Source organism: Phoxinus phoxinus, assembly GCF_949152265.1.
Source record: "Phoxinus phoxinus genome assembly, chromosome: 6".
In the NCBI taxonomy this organism is placed as follows: Eukaryota; Metazoa; Chordata; class Actinopteri; order Cypriniformes; family Leuciscidae; genus Phoxinus; species Phoxinus phoxinus.
In genome coordinates, this window is record NC_136881.1 from 38,616,378 (window position 1) to 38,640,557 (window position 24,180).

The 24,180-nt window shown below is 40.3% G+C and overlaps 2 protein-coding genes across 5 annotated transcripts in view; one reads left to right on the forward strand and one right to left on the reverse strand.

The window, feature by feature from the left end:
* dcaf15 (DDB1 and CUL4 associated factor 15) lies at nucleotides 1-13,929 on the forward strand. The gene is made up of 13 exons (XM_079616358.1): nucleotides 1-127; nucleotides 762-859; nucleotides 939-1,077; nucleotides 1,754-1,860; nucleotides 4,399-4,544; nucleotides 4,672-4,830; nucleotides 6,435-7,013; nucleotides 9,713-9,804; nucleotides 9,893-10,015; nucleotides 10,510-10,592; nucleotides 11,494-11,598; nucleotides 11,695-11,810; nucleotides 12,943-13,929. The coding sequence occupies exons 1-13, from the start codon at nucleotides 32-34 to the stop codon at nucleotides 12,996-12,998; spliced, it is 1,899 nt and encodes a 632-aa protein (XP_079472484.1). The 5' UTR covers nucleotides 1-31; the 3' UTR covers nucleotides 12,999-13,929.
* The window catches only part of rfx1b (regulatory factor X, 1b (influences HLA class II expression)), an 18,629-nt gene continuing 8,360 nt past the window's right edge, over nucleotides 13,912-24,180 (reverse strand). For 2 of the 4 annotated variants that reach the window (XM_079616356.1, XM_079616355.1), the window contains exons 7-18: nucleotides 23,560-23,741; nucleotides 22,220-22,339; nucleotides 22,016-22,137; nucleotides 21,783-21,901; nucleotides 21,592-21,701; nucleotides 21,349-21,500; nucleotides 20,250-20,347; nucleotides 20,019-20,168; nucleotides 19,645-19,853; nucleotides 18,061-18,214; nucleotides 17,428-17,473; nucleotides 13,912-16,011 (exon numbers count right to left, since the gene is read on the reverse strand). In XM_079616356.1, the coding sequence (XP_079472482.1) occupies nucleotides 15,863-16,011; nucleotides 17,428-17,473; nucleotides 18,061-18,214; nucleotides 19,645-19,853; nucleotides 20,019-20,168; nucleotides 20,250-20,347; nucleotides 21,349-21,500; nucleotides 21,592-21,701; nucleotides 21,783-21,901; nucleotides 22,016-22,137; nucleotides 22,220-22,339; nucleotides 23,560-23,741 (1,611 nt within the window). In that variant the 3' untranslated portion in view covers nucleotides 13,912-15,862. Of the gene's footprint in view, nucleotides 16,012-17,427; nucleotides 17,474-18,060; nucleotides 18,215-19,644; nucleotides 19,854-20,018; nucleotides 20,169-20,249; nucleotides 20,348-21,348; nucleotides 21,501-21,591; nucleotides 21,702-21,782; nucleotides 21,902-22,015; nucleotides 22,138-22,219; nucleotides 22,340-23,559; nucleotides 23,760-24,180 lie in introns of all 4 variants that reach the window. The other 2 variants (XM_079616353.1, XM_079616354.1) reach the window with 1 other exon arrangement.

A 24,180-nucleotide genomic window follows, 5' to 3' on the forward strand; every position in this document is an offset into this window, starting at 1 on the left:
GGCAAATCCAAAGAACTGGCAAAAATCAAAAATGGCGCCCAGCTCGAAATCTGAGAAAGATGACAACAAACAAAAACACCAGAGAAAACACAAAGATCACATCATCAAACTCCTCGCGCGAGGGCGGGTAGGTAGAAAGGGGAAAGTTGGTCCAAATGTCGCATTTGTTGCGTGAACTGTTTCAACAGCATAACGTAGATAATAATGTGTATGTTATTAGCATGTTTAGCTGTAGCCTCATTTAACGCCTTTATGTCTCTATCAGAGTTCATTATTTGCGTATGTGACGTTATTAATGGGCACATCTAACGTTACAAAAAAGCAATAAAAAATATTCCTTTGCAGCACTAACTTACATGGATCTTTGGGGCAGTTACAACAACAAACAATGGTCATGTTTATGTGAATCTGAATCTGTCATGATTGAGATGTCCATCAATTATCATAACATAAGTAACTTATTCATTGTTTTGCACTGACATCTATCATTAACAGTGAAATAGCAGTCTCTGTCCTCACCCCCCATCTCATTTAATAAAAAATGTCAATTTTTAACATAAATGAATGGTAGAAATGCCTCAGCCAGGTTGAGTTCAGTGCAAAGATGATTTTTGATAGGTTATCATAACTATCATGGTCTTGATATTTAGGAATATCACCCTTGATTAAGTAGCTTTGTCAGTCTAAAAGCTCATTTAACTGTAGTTATGGCTCACGTGTCTCTGTAACTGTATTAAAGTCTCTGTCTGTCTGTCTTTTAGCTGAATGGGCAGCTCTCTCAGCGGCTCTTCCGAAAACTCCCTCCCCGTGTCTGTGTCCCGCTGAAGACCATCGTCAGTGAGGAGTTCCTCAGAGCAGGGTGAGGGGAACGTGCGGCCGGTCTGTGTCGGTCGGAGCGATGTGAATGCTGTGTCTGATTCGTCTCTCTGCTATCACAGGCACATCTTCCTGGGCTTCACCAAATGCGGGCGGTACGTGCTGTCCTACACCAGTGACTGTGGAGAGGACGACGACTTCTCCTTCTACACGTATCACCTGTACTGGTGGGAGTTTAACCTGCACAGCCGCCTCAAACAGGTAAAACAACCGTTCGCTGAGTCTGTCAGAGCTTTGGACCCTGATTTAAAGGCACCATGAAATCAAAATGGACAATTCTTATATATCATAGTATTCATTATAAATTATGTATCAGTTCTCTCGCAATCTTTAATCAAAATAACTTACTAGACGTGTTTACTGGCATGTTTTGTCAAATGAGATCCCCCAGTAGCAAACCACAACCATCCAATCAATTCCCTATCGATAAAATCAAGTCCCGCCCTACATTTGTTCTCATTACAGAAACTGTGAAACAAAAAATATACTTCACAATAGTGAAGAAAAGACTACCGCAACTTCTGTTTTATGCCGACTTTTAGCCTCTGGTTGTCATTTTAGAGAGAAAAATGTTACATTTATACAAACTTTGTGACTTGTGTGGCATTTGCTATAAGAACACAAAAAAATCGTAGACCTAATGTGTATATATGTATATGTATGTATTATATATGTAAGGCTGAAATCCCCTCAAAACCATTAAAGAATAAATTTAATTTAATATAGTACATTAAAAAAAGGTTTTGTCTGTTTTGACTGCAGAGGATCACAAGTGGGAACCTCTAACTAAGTGAGGGTTTAACTATTTGAACAGTCTATAGTTGTGTCTTCTTCACATCTAGAGCGCCGTGACGAGTCAGTTTGTTTCTCTTTGCAGGTGCATCATGTGCGTTTGTTTGCGGGTGAGGACATCTACACCGACCTCTATCTGACCGTCTGCGAGTGGCACAATGATCATTCCAAGCTGGTCGTCTTCGGCTTCAAGTAAGAGTCTGTCTTCCTCCTCTGTGCTGGCTCAGTGGCTGGGTTGTTTCTGTAAGAATTTAGTTGAACTAAAACTAAAGCCATAAGAAAAAAGAAAAGTGATACTTGAAATAAAACAATCATCAGCTGAAATAAAATATATATAGTTGTCAAAGCAGCATTTCTCATTTTCATTTAGTTTAACTTGATTTTTATCTAAAACTGAAATAAAAATGAATAAAACCTATATAGACATTTTAAAAAATTGTCTTTCTTTCTTTCTTTCTTTCTTTCTTTCTTTCTTTCTTTCTTTCTTTCTTTCTTTCTTTCTTTCTTTCTTTCTTTCTTTCTACGTACATCTTATGCTCTATTTTCTTCCTTTTTTCCGTATGTGGCTGAGATCAGGGGTAGGAGATCAATCTGCAAATAACTCAAAAAGGAATAAAAATATGCAACAAAATTTAAAGTGCTCTGTTATGCTTTTTCGAATATTTCCTTTCATGCGGTGTGAAATAAAGCTGTTTGTGAATGTTAAAGGTCTGCAAAGTTTTACAGATCAGAGTACACAACAAATAAAGTTATTGTCTCCTAAAAAAAACTACAATTTGAAAATTCTGAACTGCTAAAACGAGTCATCATCAGCAATGCCAAACTCACTTCCTGCTCGAACCCACGTAACAATGTAACACATTAGCTTAATGCCAGCCTATGGTCTTCATCGGCTGCCCTCAAACGATGCCCAATTTGACCCTCAAACACTGTAGAAGTAGCTGAGGCCTGGAAGAGTTCGGTTCGTGTTGTTCATGCTCTTCCATGAACTAAGGATGAGGACTCTGGTTCAAATTGACACATTAAAACCGACCGTATCACTGTTTATAAAGCGCTGAGGAAGATCTGGAGCTGAAATTCATATATGGTAACGATTGTTTAATTAACGACACACTCTGTAATCGGTCGACCAATCACAACAAACTGGTTCATCTGGCCAATCAGAGCAGAGCAATCACAACAGACTGGGTCATCTGGCCAATCAGAGCAGAGTAGACCAATCAAAACAGACTTGTTCATCTGGCCAATCAGAGCAGAGTAGAGCAATCACAACAGACTGGGTCATCTGGCCAATCAGAGCAGAGTAGACCAATCAAAACAGACTTGTTCATCTGGCCAATCAGAGCAGAGTAGAGCAATCACAACAAACTGGTTCATCTGGCCAATCAGAGCAGAGTAGAGCAATCACAACAGACTGGGCCATCTGACCAATCAGAGCAGAGTAGAGCAATCACAACAGACTGGGTCATCTGGCCAATCAGAGCAGAGTAGACCAATCAAAACAGACTGGGTCATCTGGCCAATCAGAGCAGAGTAGACCAATCAAAACAGACTGGGCCATCTGACCAATCAGAGCAGAGTAGAGCAATCACAACAGACTGGGCCATCTGACCAATCAGAGTAGAGTAGAGCAATCACAACAGACTGGGCCATCTGACCAATCAGAGCAGAGTAGAGCAATCACAACAGACTGGGCCATCTGACCAATCAGAGCAGAGTAGAGCAATCACAACAGACTGGGCCATCTGACCAATCAGAGTAGAGTAGAGCAATCACAACAGACTGGGCCATCTGACCAATCAGAGCAGAGTAGAGCAATCACAACAGACTGGGCCATCTGACCAATCAGAGCAGAGTAGAGCAATCACAACAGACTGGGCCATCTGACCAATCAGAGTAGAGTAGAGCAATCACAACAGACTGGGCCATCTGACCAATCAGAGCAGAGTAGAGCAATCACAACAGACTGGGCCATCTGACCAATCAGAGCAGAGTAGAGCAATCACAACAGACTGGGCCATCTGACCAATCAGAGCAGAGTAGAGCAATCACAACAGACTGGGCCATCTGACCAATCAGAGCAGAGTAGAGCAATCACAACAGACTGGGCCATCTGACCAATCAGAGCAGAGTAGAGCAATCACAACAGACTGAGCCATCTGACCAATCAGAGCAGAGTAGAGCAATCACAACAGACTGAGCCATCTGACCAATCAGAGCAGAGTAGAGCAATCACAACAGACTGGTTCATCTGGCCAATCAGAGCAGAGTAGAGCAATCACAACAGACTGGGCCATCTGACCAATCAGAGCAGAGTAGACCAATCAAAACAGACTGGGTCATCTGGCCAATCAGAGCAGAGTAGACCAATCAAAACAGACTGGGCCATCTGACCAATCAGAGCAGAGTAGAGCAATCACAACAGACTGGGCCATCTGACCAATCAGAGTAGAGTAGAGCAATCACAACAGACTGGGCCATCTGACCAATCAGAGCAGAGTAGAGCAATCACAACAGACTGAGCCATCTGACCAATCAGAGCAGAGTAGAGCAATCACAACAGACTGGGCCATTTGTTATTTTTTAGCTTGGGTGCATGTAAGCCTGTTGTAGGAGACTCCAAAACACAATGAGGAAACTTTAAAATAGCATAATTGGGGCACTTGAACTAAAATTGAAATGAAATGTTGGCAGTGTTTATGTAAACATGTTCTCTCTGTGATCTGTCAGCACACGCAGCTCCAGTTCAGCCCTGATGAACATGATGATGAGTGACGAGAACAACAGAGACATCTACATCACCATCACCTCAATGCCTCCTGCACAGCCGTGCAAACAGTGCTGTCCCACGTCCACCGTGTCCACCATACGCACAGGTACACACACACACACCGTATTACTGACCGCTGCAAACAGTCCCAAGTCCACCATACGCACACACACACACACCGCTCAGGGAGAGGAACGGAGCGATTAAACACTCTTCTCCGGCCCCGGGCTCAGGTGGCGAGTGTCTGCAGCACGGCTACGTTCTGAACGCTCGATATCAAGTGGTCTATCCGTTCCCGACGTTCCAGCCGGCGCTGCAGCTGAAGAAGGACCAGGTGATTCTGCTCAACACCAGCTACTCTCTGGTGGCCTGCGCCATCTCCCTCTGCCCAGGTACACACACATCCTTTCTGCACGCTTGTTGATGTGCACGTGAGTGTGTGCGTTCGTGTGCTCTCGCGGGTGTCAGTACGAAGTATGATTCGTTTAGGAAATTGTTTCTGTTTGGACAGTTCGCTTGAATGAAATGGATACAAGAATGATTCTCTGATTCTTTTAAATCGTCACTCGGTAGTAGTTTACTTCAAACTGAGGATAACTCATGAATTTCCTTTTCCTTTTAAAGAACTGACTCACAAAGGGTCATTTGTAAGAATAAATAAATATTACTAAAATGTTTTTTTATTGCATATTTATATTTCATACTTTTATGTAGCTTATTTATTCATTTATTTTACTAAATTATTTCAAATGTAAATTATGCTATGACACTATTTTCAATTGATTTGTGTACTCTACAGTTCAGACGTATGGGGTCTTTTTATTTTATTCCATTTTTGGTAACACTTTATAATAACTGCACGCTATTAATCATTAGTTAAGCATTAGTAAACAGTTAATTCATCATTTATAAAGCATTCATATACATTAAAAAGCAGTTTATAAATACAGCTACAAATGCTTTATTCTTGATTTATAAGCATATCTATTTGTAATTTCTAAATGAAGTATAGCATTATTTACAAACCAGTTATTTAGGAGTTGTCAGTGATTCATAAGATCACTTAGAAAGTGTAAGTAAATGTAGTAAATTCATGTAGTTATAAAGCATTTAGTAGTGGTCAGTTAACTATTTTGTGAGCTCATCTAAAGTGAGGACTATTCATGGCTTGTAAAGCATTTACAAAGGAGATTTAAAGGCTCATTTGTCTTCTAAACAGAAAAAATAAACAAACACAACACAGTAATACAGAACATAGAAATATTAACAGCCTTTAAATCTCCTTTGTAAATGCTTTACAGTTCATGAATAGTCCTCACTTTAGATGAGCTCACAATAATAGTTAACTGACCACTACTAAATGCTTTATAACTACCTGCATTAACCATGAATTACAGTAGAAATTCATGTTAATAAAGCATTTATTAACACACTAAGTAACTATTAATATACGCCTGAATAATAAGATGTATGAATGTACATTTAAATAGTTTATTAATCATATACTTTCTAAGTAATATTATGAACCACTGACAACTCTTAAATAACTGGTTTGTAAATAATGCAGTACTTAATTTAGAAATGATAAATTGATCATTAATAACATATGAAAATATGATTATTAAACACATTATAGATATGCTTTTAAATCAAGAATAAAGCATTTTTAACTGTATTTATAAACTGCTTATTATTGTCTATTAATGCTTTATAAATGACGAATTAACTGTTTACTAATGCTTAACTAATGATTAATAGTGTGCAGTTATTATAAAGTGTTACCTTATTTGTTTATTAATTGATACTTTTATTCAGGAAGAATGCGTTCAATTAACCATAAGGAGCAGTGAAGACATTTATAATGTGACAAAAGATTCAAATAAATGCTCACATAGAAAACAGCTTTTTTAAATTGTAATAATATTTCACAATATTACTGTTTTATGTATGTTCTATTTCGTTTCGATGCCATTAATCTCTCTGTGTGTCTGTGTAGGAGACGGGCAGCAGGATTGCCAAAACAATCAGATTCTGTACCGGAAGAGAGAAACGTCCTCCTCCTCTCTTCCTCCTCCTCCTCCTGCTGGACCTTCATCACCATCCTCATCCTCGTCATCTGAGGGGTCACCTGACCCCAGCCAGCTAAAGCCCCCTTTCACCCCGCTCTCCCCCAGCCAATCACAGGCTGCTGTGCGGGCCAGAGAATTCGCCGCTGACATTTTCCGCCGAGCTCAGGCCGGAGCGAGGGATCACGACAGGTGCAAAGCCAAAGAGAAAGAAGAGAAAGACGGCCAGCATTCCCACAGCGAGGAAGAGCGGACGACAGAGAGACGTGATCGAGACGCTGAGGTCCCGGGACCCTCGTCTTCCTCCTCTGCAGTGCCGCCCGCAGCGCCGGAGGAAAGCGCCGTGTGTAACACAGTCATGTCTCCGGGATCCCTCTCCTCCGTCTCCTCTCTGTCTCCACACGCTCATGAACCTTCATCCTCCTCTTCCTCCTCAGAGCCTGCTTACGTCAACTACACCACTCTCCGATACAGACTCCCTCAGGCCAGAGCGGCGGAGCAGCCCAGTGGTACTGTTTACATTTACTATCATCTGAACATTTACTATCATCTGAACATCTATCTGTCTATCTATCTGTCTATCTATCTATCATCTATTGTTCGTTCTTTCGGTCATTCTATCGTTCGCTCTATCGGTCATTCTATCGTTCATTCTATCGGTCATTCTATCGGCCATTCTATCGGCCATTCTATCGTTCATTCTATCGGTCATTCTATCGGCCATTCTATCGTTCGTTCTATCGGCCATTCTATCGTTCGCTCTATCGGTAATTCTATCGTTCATTCTATCGGTCATTCTATCGGCCATTCTATCGGCCATTCTATCGTTCATTCTATCGTTCATTCTATCGGTCATTCTATCGGCCATTCTATCGTTCGTTCTATCGGCCATTCTATCGTTCGCTCTATCGGTCATTCTATCGGCCATTCTATCGTTCATTCTATCGGTCAATCTATCGGCCATTCTATCGTTCGTTCTATCGGCCATTCTATCGTTCGTTCTATCGTTCATTCTATCGGCCATTCTATCGTTCGTTCTATCGGCCATTCTATCGTTCGTTCTATCGGTCATTCTATCGGCCATTCTATCGGTCATTCTATCGGCCATTCTATCGTTCTGTCTATCGTTCGTTCTATCGGCCATTCTATCGTTCATTCTATCGTTCTGTCTATCCTTCGTTCTATCGTTCGTTCTATCGTTCGTTCTATCGGTCATTCTATCGGTCATTCTATCGGTCATTCTATCGGTCATTCTATCGGCCATTCTATCGGCCATTCTATTTATCATTCTATCGGCCGTTCTATTTGTCATTCTATCGGCCATTCTATCGGCCATTCTATTTGTCATTCTATCGGTCATTCTATCGGCCATTCTAACGGTCATTCTATCAGCCATTCTATTTGTCATTCTATTTGTCATTCTATCGGCCATTCTAACGGTCATTCTATCGGTCGTTCTATCGGCCGTTCTATTTGTCATTCTATCGGCCATTCTATCGGTCATTCTATCGGCCATTCTATTTGTCATTCTATCGGTCATTCTATCGGCCGTTCTATCGGTCATTCTATCGGCCATTCTATCGGTCATTCTATCGGCCATTCTATTTGTCATTCTATCGGCCATTCTATCAGTCATTCTATCGGCCATTCTATCGGCCATTCTATTTGTCATTCTATCGGCCATTCTATCGTTCGTTCTATCGGCCGTTCTATTTGTCATTCTATCGGCCATTCTATCGGCCATTCTATCGTTCATTCTATCGGTCATTCTATCGGTCATTCTATCGGTCATTCTATCGGCCATTCTATCGGCCATTCTATTTATCATTCTATCGGCCGTTCTATTTGTCATTCTATCGGCCATTCTATCGGCCATTCTATTTGTCATTCTATCGGTCATTCTATCGGCCATTCTAACGGTCATTCTATCAGCCATTCTATTTGTCATTCTATTTGTCATTCTATCGGCCATTCTAACGGTCATTCTATCGGTCGTTCTATCGGCCGTTCTATTTGTCATTCTATCGGCCATTCTATCGGTCATTCTATCGGCCATTCTATTTGTCATTCTATCGGTCATTCTATCGGTCATTCTATCGGCCGTTCTATCGGTCATTCTATCGGCCATTCTATCGCATTCTATCGGCCATTCTATTTGTCATTCTATCGGCCATTCTATCGGTCATTCTATCGGCCATTCTATTTGTCATTCTATCGGCCATTCTATCGGTCATTCTATCGGCCATTCTATTTGTCATTCTATTTGTCATTCTATCGGTCGTTCTATCGGCCGTTCTATTTGTCATTCTATCGGCCATTCTATCGTTCATTCTATCGGTCGTTAATTCGTTCTATTGTTCGTTCTATTGGTTCTATCTATTTATCTATCGTTCTATTTATTTTTCTATCGTTCTATCTATCATTTTATCTATCGTTCTATCGTATCTTTCTTTCTAACTTTCATTCCAACTCATTTCTTTTTTCTAACTTTTCTACTTTCTTTCTATTCTTTCTATACTTATCTATCTATCCATCCATCCGTCTGTCTGTCTGCCAAATCTTCAAACTTCAATTATAAAACTACTTAAAACTTTCTGGTCCGGCTTTCTCAAGCCAACTTTTTTTTCCGCTGCAAACAGTGCCATGTCCACCGTGTCCACCATACGCAAAGTCTCGACAAACTTTTTTTTTTCTAGTGGTACTACATTTACCTTACTTATAAAAAATTTATATCTTGAATGACACTTTGTCATAAGGACAATCTGTCAGTAATGATATCCATACATCACTAAAAGTAAAAACATAACGTGCAGTTCTTCAGTGACTCAGATGTTGATTCAGAAACCACTGAATCTGTTCAGTTCAGATAAGGATTCATCCGACTGTTTCAAATCTGTAACTTGTCTTTTTAAACGGTCTATAACAAGTACTGACTCTGAAGAGATATTTATTTGTGAATCAAACTACTCCGGTTGCACTGTATGCCTATGATTCACTTAATAGACAACCGAGTCACAAGAGTCATTTGTTCGTGAATCAGTCTACTCTGCCAGTGCTGTATGTTTTTGATTCACTTAATAGAACCGGTGATTATTTGACAATGCATTTAGTATAAAGTGTGTAGAATTTTCTAATTTCTTTTAGTGTACACACCAGACAGCTCACCTGAACCAGTGTATAATCTGTAGTCTGTGTGTGTTGTCTTCAGGAGAGGAGGAAGATAAAGTGCAGCTTCCGTTCACTGTGACGGATCTGAAGGGCCGAAGCCTACAGCTGGTGACGGGACAGTACAGCGGTCAGGTGTGTGTCCGAGACGTTATCATGACACTGCACATGCCAAACTCTGCAGGATGTTGTGTGTGTGTGTGAACTCTCGTGTGTCTCTCAGTGTGTGTGCATCGAGCAGCTGACGCTGGATTTCGAGTATCTCATCAACGAGGTCATCAGGAACGATGCGGTGTGGGGCTCACAGTTCTGTTCCTTCAGCGACTATGACGTCGTCATCCTCGAGGTGACGTTATTTGCTTTACGTCGTGACGTCAGGAGTTCTGTTTCCTCTACTGGCTTCACTTGAGAAGACTAATCTCAGCAGTTGTTTATGAGCACGATTTATTCATATCACACATTTAAGTTAACGAATGTTTTGACGATCAACACAAATACTTTCACGATTTAACTTTGATTTAAGTCTGGTTCTGAGGGCTTGGCACATCAGAGTGGTTTTTGTTACTCTATGCTCAGGTGACAGGAACTGTAAGAGGTTAAGGAGAAAAAAAAGACACTTTTTAATGCAATTTTTTTTTTACTTAAAAGCAAAAAAATCCACTTGGACACATTCCTAGAGTATTGTATAATATTAAATATATATATAAATGAACACTGGCAGCTCATATGGTTGCGAAAGCTCACATCTCGAGTGTAGTTTGTACTTGCGGAACTCCGCTGTTCCACTCTATTGCTGCATTGTTCTAATTAGCATGTGTTCTGTTGTTGCTATGGCGACAGGTTTGCCCGGAGACCAACAAAGTGGTGATCAACATCGGCCTGCTGCTACTGGCCTTCTCTAATTGTGAGGATGAGCACTGCAGGTACACACACACACACACACACACACACATATACACACACTCACAAACACACTCTCACACACACACACACACACACACACACACACACACTCTTTCTCACTCACTCACTCACACACACACACACACACACACACACACACACACACACACTCTCTTTCTCTCTCACTCACTCACACACACTCTTACACACTCTCTCACACACACATTCTCACACACGCACACACACACACACACACACAGGCACGCCCTCTCTCTCTCTCTCTCTCTCACATACAGGCACACACACTCTCACACACACTCTTTCTCACTCACTCACACTCACACACACACACACACACACACACACACACACACACACATATATATACACACACACTCACAAACTCTCTCCCACACACACACACTCTCTCACACACGCACACACAGGCACGCCCTCTCTCTCTCTCTCTCACTCTCTCTCTCTCACACACACTCGCACGCACACACACACACACAGGCACGCCCTCTCTCTCTCTTTCTCTCTCTCACACACACACATACAGGCACACACACTCTCTTTCTCATTTACTCACACACACACACTCTCTCTCTCACACATACTGGCACACACACACACTCTCTCTCTCTCTCACACACACACACACACACACACCTGTCATTAGGAGGAAATTCCACAGGTGTAATGTTTTAAATACTGAGCCGATGATATTTTCTAACCCGACCCTAAAAATAACCCTCAGAAAACCGTCTGCACCTGAAACCTGAACACACACTACATTCTGTCCTCGTGATGTAGGCCAAACCAGGACACACAAACACTTTAACCTGTCTACACACACACACACACACACACGCAAGATGAAACGCTCATTAACACTTTCTATTCTGTCTTTGTTTGTAGACCGAAGTCGTATCACTCGAGTCTGCAGGTCAGTTGGGACTTAAACACGGGAGCTTGTCGCACAGTCGGTGTGGGCGACCTCACTGAGGTCAAAGGTCAGACCAGGTAACGCCCTTCAGATGCTCTCCCTGAGTAGACAGGTGTGTGTGTGTGTGTGTGTCGGTCCCTTCACTCAGATGTGCTCCTGTGCTTGTGTCTCAGTGGGAGTGTGTGGAGCTCCTACAGGAAGTCGTGTGTGAACACCGTGATGCGGTGGCTCGTCCCCGAGAGCAGCTCGCGCTACATCAACCGCATGACCAACGAGGCCATGCATAAAGGTGTGCTTTACACACACACACACACACACGCTTACATCAATACACCAACGTTTGGACATAGAAGTTTAAAACTGTGATATTGTGAAATATTATTACAATTTAAAATAACTGTTTTCAATGTGAATATACGATTAAAATGTAATTTATTCCTGTGATCAAAGCTGTATTTTCAGCATCATAACTCCAGTCTTCAGTGTCACATGACCCTTCAGAAATCACTCTAATATGACGATTTGATGCTCAAGAAACATTGTTTTGATTGTTGTAAAAAAAAAAAATGAAAAAAATATATATTTTGGTTGAAATTTTATAATTTTTTATATGCATTGAAACATATTTTTCAGGATTCTTTGATGAATAGAAAGTTCAAAAGAACAGCTTTTATTTGAAATAGAAATTATTTGTAACATTATAAATGTCTTTACTGACACTTTTGATTAATTTAATGCATCCTTGCTGAAGTAGTGTTCATTTATTTTTCTTTATAAAAAAAATAAAAATAAATACTGACCCCAATCTTTTGAACAGTAGTGTATATATTTTTCCCATCATTAGCAGACATCCTCTTTAACTTGAAAAAATGGAGGCCATATAAAAAGGTCCTTTTGAGATTAAGAAATTGTCACATTGTGAGATATAGGAAGATGAGTTACGTTGAGGGAAAACGGGACTCCATATTTAAAATGCATTTGATTATTAAAAATAATTTATTTACTTTTAAAATATATATTTGTGCAATTTTTATTGTGGGTATTTGTCATTAAAAAACTTTATTTAATAACTATAAATTAACTAATTTACTTGACTTTAACTAAATAATAGCACTTTATTTGTTACTTCTAAAAAGTAATCGGATGAAATAATTATGAAAGCTCGTTTCCGCCACGGAATAAAAAATAAAAAAGGTAATTGCGACTTTTTTTCCTCAGAATTGCATGATATAAACACGCAATTGCGAGTTATAAAATCAGAATTGTGAGAGAGACTTTTAAATAGTTTCATTCAGTGGCGGAAAAAAGCTTCCATAAATAATACACGTGTAATTTGTTACCCACAATCCTTTGCATGACTGTGTTTTTCGAACCCCACGACTGCTGTGTGAGTTGATGCTGTTTTTTTCTGGTCATTGCAGGTTCTTCTCTTCAGGTGTTGGCTGATAATGACAGAAGCACGTGGATCGTCCTGTGAGACACACACACACACACACACACACACTGCTCCTTCAGTGCTGCTCTACAGTCCAAACGCATCATGCGGGAGTGGATTATTCAGGGACCTGCAGATAAACACTCGCTTGGGCCAAACTAATCCCACCTGTGGCCCGACCCTCTTCACATCAGACCTGTGACTTCATGAAACACGCCATCAGTCTCCGTTCAGATGCAGAACACTGTCTCTGTTAAACCTGCCCACTCTGCCCACACACACACACACACACACTTGTTTTGATGTTTGATGTTGTGTTTGGAAAGTGCAACAGGACGGTTTGGTGGGCGGAGAGATGCAGCAGAGAAGAGAAGCTGCTTCGTTGTTATTTTTTTGTTTTGTTTGTTTCAGGATGCAGTTGTTTACATCGTTTAGACATTGTGTCATCAGCCAATCAGAAGCTGTCGACGACTCCTTGACTTTTTTAATAGTGGTCGTGGCCTCACAGCTGGACTGGATGAGAATATTGTTTTTACGCAACATTGTTTTACTTTATTTTTGATAAAATTAAATATTCCTTGAATACTACGTGGGGTTTTATGACTTTGATTGCATCAAACTAAGCAGTGCTATTTTAATATTATTTATACACTGTTATATTTGTATTTTGAATTAGCTTATCAGCTTTCAAGATTTTTTTTTTTTATCATTTTCATTTGTCATTTTGTTATTTGTATTAGTTCTTTAATATTTCTATGTAGCTTAATTTCCATTTGAGTCATTTTAATTCTAACTTTCTCAGTTAGTTGCTACATTAAAAGTGTTTCATCTAATATTTGAAATTATTATTTTTATGAAATTATTATTTTTTAAATAGTTTTAGGTAACAATAACACTGAAAATAAACGTTTGTAACAAATATAGCACATCTGAACGCAAGAATTTTCTTAAAAAGCTTCTTTTTTTCTTTTTTAAAGGGACACTGAACTTTGAGGCACAATAATACAGATTTTTACATCAATTTCTGCTACAGTTACACTTCAAATAAGGCCATTATGGTTTCAACAGTACATGATAATAAAACGATATCATACATTAGCATAATCACACACTGGAATCATTTCATACAACTAAATCCATACAATTTGCATATAGTACAATTAAAGAAACACTGATATATATGTATATATATTCAAAAACAATATAAACCTGTGCTAAACTCTGTTACGTGTGCATTCATAATCATCAAGCATATCTATTATTTTATTCATTAAGCGTTTAACCATCATGTCTGTGGCATTAAAACCGCTGCAGAATAATTTCGCTCATTAATTTTGACTCTAAACATTGTCGATTTTTTTTTTTTCAGTTGATGAACGATAAAAACACTGACAGCCAATCAGAATCCGTCCTGCTTTAAAGAGCTCGCGCATTTAAAGCGACAGAGACAAAACTGCAGCGCGCGCTAATAACGAACAGAACGATGTCGTCCGTTGGTGTGGATGCTTATCGTTATAGACCTTATGTAGCCCCGCCCCTTTTAAGCGCTGCGCTCGTTGTCTTTTAACTTCCGGTCTGTATTTTCACAGCGATCTTGCTCGTTTTAAAATCTTCCCGGTCTACTGACATTTGTTAAGACATCTGCTTCAAACATTACAATCCTCATGATAACTTTACCATAAGTAAATCCACTTTAAAAGCTAGTTACTCCTGGATCGATCCCATTGAAATACACAGAGCGACCGCAAAACGGAAGTTCAAAGACAATATTGTAAAGATGGCGGCGCCCGTGTTTCTCTGGCGCATAAGCTCTATAGGTGTGAAGTGAACATGCCTTAATTAGATACAGAATATGCATGACCGAAGCGCTAAACAGCTTTGCTAATAAAAGTGTCCAGTGTGTTTGTGAATGAATGATTTGTGCTCGGCTACAGTTGTGTGACTGTAGAATGAATGATTAGTGTGACATGAAGAACACTGACAGATGAAATGAATCTCATTATGAACACATGATTCTTTTAATTCATTGTAGTGGTCAATGATTAAACAGACATTGAGGCTCATTCATGGGAAATGTACATTTTTGCATTGAACTGAACATGATAATCATGTGAAAACTGTTCTGCAAACGATTGACACACACAACTAATCTTAATTCTTCTCATGTTTTATGAACGAGGCCTGATCAGATTAACGCGTCCTCATGATTGTTTTCGACATTTATTTATACGTTTATGGATCTCTAGATTGAATAATCCTCTCAAGGCACATTTGATCCATTAGCGTCAGACAATCCGACCGAATCAAAAAGCATCAAAATTAGACATCCGATTAAAGCACAACAATTGTATATATTTTCATTAATATAAAAAGAAGAAGAAAAAAGTCGAAAGCATGGAAGGACATGCTTCGTTACAAAATCTGTTCGGTCTTCAGTGACTACACTCATGAATATTAATGAGGAACGGGTCTAGGTAAGGTGTGATTGGCTTTGGCAAAGGATGATTTCAATGGCAGCATGGAGCAGGACAGGACTCTTAAAGGAACAGTTCACACAAAAATGACGTCGTTTACTCGCTCGTATCATTCCAAACCCGTATGACTTTTTATCTTCTGCTGAACGCACAAAAAGACACTTACATTTTTGGATGAACTGCTTCTTTTAGAGTAAAGACACATGGCAGCTTTGATTGAGAAAATGAAGGCAATGAAAATGTGCGCGCGCTTAATTAAGGCATGCGGATGTTACCGTTCATCAGCTCGTATAGCAGCTCTGGGGTCTTACGCACATTAGGAAACTCACTTTCTCATTGTGTTTCTCTGCGTTTACAGTAAATGAACTGAACTTCCTGGACTCTGAAAGCAATGACTGCAGATGTGAATGTAGAATAAGATGAACGTGTGTGTTAGTTCTGAGTGGTGTTGCTGAACAGCTCTGTTCTGGCCAGTTTTGTGGGCGGCTCCAGTGACTCCTCCCCCAGAACCACAGAGTTGTCTGGAACAGCCATGTCCTGATCCTCATCCGTCTCATCCGTCTCGTCGTCCTCTTCCTCATCTACACACATTCAGACACATGACGTTTCCTGATGCTAGAATGCTCTAGAGCATTGCTATGTGGTTGCATTTCAAATGTGGATTTCTATGAAAGCTCACTCGAAAGTAGGGCTTGACATTCACTTTTTTGCTCACCAGCCACTGTGGCTAATGGTTTCCGAGGCTACTAGCCACTCAGCATTTTAACTGGCCACAATTTTGACATCGACACCATGGGGAAAAACTCCCATATACTGTAGATTTTTTTTATATTATCTTATAATTTGGCAGCAGGTATATTAGGCTGCTGTCACTTTAAGACCTGACGCATGATTATCCAAGCGTTTTCTTTCTCAACTGTGTGCGTTCACTTAAAACAAAACTTACTGTTTACGTGAATACTCGCCAAGACCGACATTTTGACATTATTTTGTGTGTATTTGACAAAAAAAACTCAATTTAGTACTGAGAGGCGGCTTTATGTGCCACACTTTGGGTGTGAGCATAATATATATATATATATATATTATTAGGGATGAGTCTTGATCTTCGAATAGTTGAACTGCATGCGAAATTCGATCATAAAATAGCTTTTTCGAATATCGTTATATTTTCGCGCAATTCCAATGTGTTCTATATAATTGACGGCGCGCCTACTGTGCAGCAGGGTATTTTCCTGTCGGGGACACAAGGTGTCGCTAACATGAATGAAACCCCCTACTGCGCGATCTAGGCTCCCTGCGTTGTGTATATAGTGTAAACAAACCACAGAAGAGCATTGTCGTGACCTCGTGACCGTTAACTCTGCGACCAACCATGCAACAACCAAGAAGCTCCGTGTGGGACTTGTTTATGAAAACTAACAATGATAAAGCTGAGTGTAAATTATGCCGTGCCTGGTAAAGTTAGCAACCTCTTACTTGAGTGTGCCTTCGCCTTCTGTGCCATCCGAGCGGGTGTTCTCCACGGCTGGACGCAACTACGCTCGCGTCTCCTCCCAGAACACACTTTTTTTTTAACAAGAATATGCCATATGAATAGTTTAATTGAAACGAATTTGTTTAAAAAGTAGCCTATTGCCGGTAACAAGGAAGGTTCGCATAAAATTATGACATATCCTACTGCATTTAAAAAAAAAAAGAGTATCTAACGAGCATCAGTTTGGTGATGCTCAAACGGACTGTCGTGCTTATTGTTTTTTCATAGTTAGGCCTACTATGTAAAAAACAACAACAACGAGAACATGTTACTTGTTCAATTAATAAACAGTTTGTTTGATGTCAAAAAGATTTAAAGATGAAATTGGCCTCCCTTTCTGTCAATTTCTGCCACTGCTGAAATCGGTGTTAATGTCAAGCCCCGCTCAGAAGAAGGAATTCCACTAAGGTGTCAAGCACTTTGATTGTTCTGAATGATCACACACTGTGTGTTTATGTACCTTTATCAGGATCCATTGACCTCTGACTTCTGTTCAGACAGGCAAACTGAAACGACAAACATGAAGTTCACTCACTGTATGACTGTCTATTTGACAGTACACAAGTGAGTGTTGAAGGATAACACATTTTAGGAATCTATTTCAGATATGCTTTCCTACATAAACATCACGGTGAAGAATACTGATTTTAGCATTTGAGGCATAGATGCAAGCAATTCAGGTGTCTGACATTAGCTTTTGTCTTTATGCACTTCCTGACCATTAAGCTCAAGGTACAGCGGTGCCTTTGTCTCTATGATAATGTTAAGGGTTGAGCAATCAAGTCAGGATGATTGGATTAGCAATACAATAGAGTGTTATATGCTGATTGCTCCAGAGAAACCGAACCAATCTAGAAAACCTGCAATACAGGTTTTTCGCTTGATAGAATCAACTCCTCCAGTCAAATTCCAGTCCCAGAAGTCCCTCCCCCTTAGAAGGTATATAACTACAATGTAAACTGTTTAGAGCTAGACTGATTTTGGACGAACTTGCAGCTGCGCTCAATAAAGAAGAACTTCTGAACGCAATCCCAACTGTCTCACTGGTCTCTGCTTCGATCAAAGAAAACTTTACAACAGTGTGTATGCGTACCTCTCCCATAACAGCGATGGGCGTCTCTCCTTTGGCCTGCGCGACTCTGTGCTCGATCAGGTAGTACATGTACTCGTCATACAGCAGTCTGATCAGATGAAACGAGCCGAAACTGGCTGCGCTGCGCAGGGTCAGATCACGGATCACCATTGAACTACAAAACACACACAAGATAATAACTAAAGACCACAGTATGAGGCTGCCGTCAGCTTTTAATCAGAGATTCAATACACAAAACTGAACTCTGTGTTCACTAGGGTTGGGTGTCGTTTGAATTTTAACAATTCCGATTTCTATCCTGCTTATCAATTCCGATTCTTATTGATTTTCTTATTTCGATTCCAATAAGGTAAAAAAATAAATACATTTGGAAATCATTCACATTTATTTGTAGATGAAAATCATGAACCAAAATCAACAGGCTGAAGAACACTTACACAAGGAACTTTTGCCTGTGGTTTAAAAATACCATAGAAAAACAACTAGCCTAACTATTATAAATGTAAAGCATTAATAAAGACAAGTGAACACTTAGTAATTAAAAGAGAACAAATAAAAAATTAGCAATCGGAACAAATAAATACAACTGAACAAAGATACGACTGAAATAAACAGTGTTTTAAGATTTCCAGGTATTCAAGGAACAGAAACTGTAATCAAATGTAAAATAACACTGAACTTTATAAATCAAATATACATTACAAAAGACAGAGTAAATTCACTCGTTCTTGACTAAATAACTTTTGTAACTATATTTCTAGTTTGATTAGTGTTGTTATAGAGACGGCAGACTGTCACTTTAAGAGTTGCCCAATATAGTTACACATGTAACTAGTCGTCTCGCGCTTGAACGGTTAAAATCTCATTTTCTGTGAGCGCACTTTGGATGCGTGTGCAGCACATTAAACAGCGTGCGAGTCGTCTCGCACTTGAATGGTTTAAAGTCATATTGAAATGCACGCAAAAGAATCGATAAGAGGAGTCAAAATTGTAACTTTATGACAAGTATTCGATTCCCAATCCTAGTGATCACTAGGGGTGTCACAATATATCGTGTCACAATACATCGCAATGCAAAAATGCAACAATATGTATTGTGTATAGTTCACCCAAAATAAAAATTATAATTTTCTCTTATTATTATTATAAGAGTTTTCGTGTCAGTACTACATTAAACTACTATATATAAATGTATAATAATGCAATGGGGGATATTTGTGGGTCCTGATAATGCCAGATGTCTTAATATGTTTTACCAGTAAAAAGTGGCCTACATTATTTTAAATATATCTAGTCAGTGACAGAGTCCAAAGCATATTCGTCTAAAATAATTCTGTATTATCAGCTTCAGAATATTTTTTATTCTGGTGTCTCTATTGTCCTGTGCTTTGGATTTCCAGCACCAAGTCCAAGATATTCATTTTCAATGTAACACCAAATTTCCCATTTTAATCAACAGTGCATTTTTTGTTAACTTTTGATTATGTCTTGGAGTATCGCGAGTTCAGTATCGTGATATGTATTGAATCGTGACATGAGGGTATCGTTACACCCCTAGTGTTCATTGATCAGCAGTTCTCTCACCTGTAGAAGCTCCATTTGAGCAGGAAGAGTTTGGCCGCTTTGGGTAAGGTCTGGCTGTCGGTGTACGGCTTCAGGACCTGTGAGACCACCCCGTCCAGCCATGCCGCCCACTGCTCCAGAGAGTTCTGCTGCTGCAGGGTGATTTTAAAGTCCTGCTCCAGCCGCTGGACCATGCCATCTTCACAGCCACACACCCACGAGGCCTGCTCCTAAACACACACACACACACAGATTAAAGGGATATTAGTTCACCCAACTATCAACTAACTTTCTCTTTGAGGGCGAGTAAATCATGGGCTTATTTTCAGCTTGGGGTTTTTTGGGTGAACTATCCCTTGAGATGTGAGGATGTGACATGAACACAGCGGTGTTACCTGTACGTTGGTGAAGTCGACGCGGTTGAGGTCGCTGAGCATCTGTGTGATCTGAGCCGTGTTCTGCAGGACGGCGCGGGCCGCCTGAGCCAGGTGATTGAGAGACGTGTAGCGCCGCAGAGTCTGAGCGAACGCTCCCGCACACACCACCTACACAAAACAACACACACCGTTAGCATGACCACACCGAGCACAGAGGCGAGTCAGAGGACATCTGTGTGCGCGTCAGACCTTGATGCGGACCATCTCCTCCGGGATGCTGATCATGGCGTTGGTGAGCCAGTTCTCCAGATTCTTAGCAAAGTTACGGATGGCTTGAGTTAAGGCACCTACAGGCACAGAGAGAAAGATAGAGTCAAAATAAAGATAACGAGATCTCAAATTCTGCATCCAAAGTGCAATTTTTATTTATTTTCATGGTCATTTGCTGCAACGAGGTGACTTTGATGATAAGAAAGTGTTGATAATGTTAAGCTGTACTGAGTTCTGTTGAATAGTGTAGAGTTATATCAATTATGAAGAGTTATTTCACTGATTATATCTTCATATCAAGTTGTATAGTGTATGTAAAGTTGTGTAGCTTATAGAGTTTCGCTAGCTATGGATATAGTTTTGTAACTCTTTGGGGCTAGAATATTTTTGATAGAGTTTGTGCAACTTACTAGAGATGATGTTTGTATAAGTTGTGTAAGGTTTCAAAGGGTCGTGTCTTAAAAAATTCTGTAATTTACTGTGGATTGAGTTGATATAGTTTGTGTAGAGTTGTAATTCACTGGAATGGTGTTTATAGTAAGTTTGTTTGGAGTTTGTAGAGTTTTGTAATTCATTGGGACTAGAGTTTATATAGCGTTATGTAGGGTTGTGTATCTCACAGAGGATTGGGGTTATATATAGTGTAAATAGTATTGTGTAGAGTTTTGTAACTCAGAGGGATGGAGTTTATATAGTTTGTGTAGAGTTTAGTAACTCACTATGGATACTGTTTACATGGAGTTGTGTAAGGCTTTATAGGGTTGTGTCTTAACAACTTACTGTGGTTGGAGTTGATATAGAGTTTGTATAGTGTTGTAACTTACAGAGGATGTTGTTTATATGAAGTTTGAATGGAGTCGTGTAGAATTATGTCTTACAGAATTGTGTGACTTACTGTGGATGTTTGTTTGAAATTGTGTAGAACTGTGTAACTTATTGGGACTGGAGTTGATGTAGAGTTTGGGTTGGGATACGTAGGGTTGTGTATCTCACAGACCGTGTGCATAGCATTGTGTAGAGTTTTGTAACTCAGTGGGATGGAGTTTATATAGAGTTTGTGTAGAGTTGTGTAACTCACTGGGGATGGGTCTCAGGACATCAGGGATGAGGATTTCCACTAGGCTTTGGTACAGCAAGTTGTCGCATTCACGGGTCCAGTAGAGGACGGGCTCATATTTACACAACAGAACCAGAACTGACTTGGGCAAACGCTTCTCTGATTCATCATGACTGTAGAGACAGAGAGAAACATCAGTGAGACACACATCACAACGCCTGTGACTGTATGATGTGTGTGTGTGTGTGTGTGAGCAGCTCTCACAGGTCAAGTGTGTCCGTGTCGCTGGTTTGTCCTTCACTGAACCTCCAGAAGCTCTTCCATAGCGTCTCCACAAGAGGGAACTGCAGGTTTACCATCACGTCCAGAATCGCCTACAAACAAACACACACACATTATTCATCAAAACACTACAATAAACACACATGTAACTGAGCGCACACACACACACTCACCTCGCAGTGCTCTCTGTAGATCAGCTGATATGTGTGTATGTGTTGAGGAAGGAGTCCGTCCGGCAGAGATTTACCCTCATCCTCGATCACAGGGAACTCCGGCAGACTGCGAGACGCATCTGAGACACACACATTCAAACAGCTGATGTCATATCCTGTAGAATACCATTATATATTCGGAAGAGACATTTCCATTTTACAATAACCTGTATAGAGACAGATGTTTGTCCTACCCAAAAACTGCTGATACTGGTGAACCTGGGCGCTGATGTCGGATAGCCCCGCCCCTTGTTGATGCCCCACCCCCAGGCCCATTCCATTGGTCAGTCCCTCCATCTTCTGCACAGGCTTTATTCTTCATAAAGAGACGAGGGGTGTCAATCAAACTAACAACAGCAAGTGATCATCAACACACACACACACACACACACACATACCTCTGTTTCTGCGAGTACGGCTGTTGTCTCATGGCCAGGTGTTGCTGGTCCTCTACCAGTCTGTGCAGGGGGGAGTTGCTCTTGATTCGAAGGCCATAGTAATGGTACTTAGAGTTCCCTCTGAAACACACACACACACACACACACACACACACACACACACACACACACACACACACACACACACACTTTATTAGCCTGTTCTACCCAGTGTTATTATAGTATCATTGATACACTATTATAGTTTTTGTTAATATTTCAAATTAGATATAATTTTTTATTTTCTGTTTTCACATTAATTTTAGTTAGAGGACTTTTACAAGATGTGTAAAATAACTATCAAGTGTCATGAGAATGTGTCTGTGAAGTTTCAGCTCAAAATACCCACAAATCATTTATTACACCATGTTGTAAATGCCCATTTTAGAGTGGAAGCAAAAACACGCTCTTTCGTGCATGTATCTTTAAATGCAAATGAGCTGCTGCTCCCCGCCCCCTTTCCAGAAGAGGGTGGAGCCTTTACAGCTTATGCTTTGGACACTGCCAAAACAAAACATCTGTTTGCGTTTGATTATCATCTATATCGTGGCCACGCTCACGTGAGATTGCAGTTCTTTGTCATCATGAAAGTTATTTGCATGTGTTTTAAAGCCATATCAGTCTAAACTTCTGATATATGGTTTTCTGAGCGCACACGCAAGCACGCACACAGAAAGCTGGCTGTCAGACGACGCATCCCGTGAGTATTAAACTAACGTCTCTTTCATGTCTTATTACGCTTGAACTGTCACATACACAAAAGGTTATGTCAAAATCACACAGTTTACATAAACAAGCGTATATTAGATCTGTGTATTAAAGTGAAAGCAGTGTAATATACAGCATCTACTGCTAAGCTGTTAATATGAATCAAACAACTAAAGAAAAACAGAAAATCACTCACTGCTCTTGACTGAATAACTTTTGCAGCTTTAATAAGAATACATTTCTTACTTGAATGCTGCTGTTAAAATTTCTGGTGAGGAGATAAACATGGCGGACTGTGTACATCTTACTGAGGGGAGGAGCTAAGCTAATAGACCAGATCCAATGACAATCGTGGGCGGAGCCTGTTACCATGTGACGTCTTTTTATATTTCTATATAGTTTTTATTTATTAGTTTGAGTTATTTTAGTACTTCAAGTTAAACTAAATGAAAATGAGAAATGTTAACTTGGCAACTTGCTGAAGTAAAACTACCCAGTACAATGAATATAGAAATAAAGCGAAATGTTGCATGTTGCGTGCCATTGCTTTAAGCTTTACTGCGCCACACCTGGTCCGGACAGTGTGGTTTTACCTGGTGCCAAGACGTCTGGTTCTGAGGCCCATGAACACGGAGCGGATGAGTTTGCCAAAGGAGGCGGCGTTCACGGGTTCTAGCTTGGTCTGCTGGCAGTGCAGGAGGTAATGACAGTAGAGAGTACAGCGAGGAAGACTTACACCTTCAGCTGTCTCGTAGTTATCCATCAGCCACTGCACCTGAAGACAGACAGAAGACTGCGGATGTTAAAGGCCCACTGAAGAGCCTTGGAACGCGCAGCTTTTTATGAAACAGGAAGCTAAGGCGGGACATATTGAATGGCTCCTCCCCCTTTTCAAATAGCCAATAGCATTAGTTTACATTACAGACTCTAAGTCGTACTTGACAGCACCATGGAAGCGAATCCGAGCGCTGATGATAAACTGGACTTAATAGTAGGGGTGTGAATAAATTCTAGCTATTTCATTCTTAACCGACGTACAGTTGGAAAACGGAAATAAAACTTGAGCGTTTGAGCAACTGAACACACATCTCCAACCAATATTGCTCAGTGACGTGTAAACGGTCCCTTATTTGGCCAGGTGGTGTTTATAGCATAGGGGGCGGAGCTTTAGATTCTAGAGAGCATTTGATTGGACAGAAGATGTGATGAGAAGC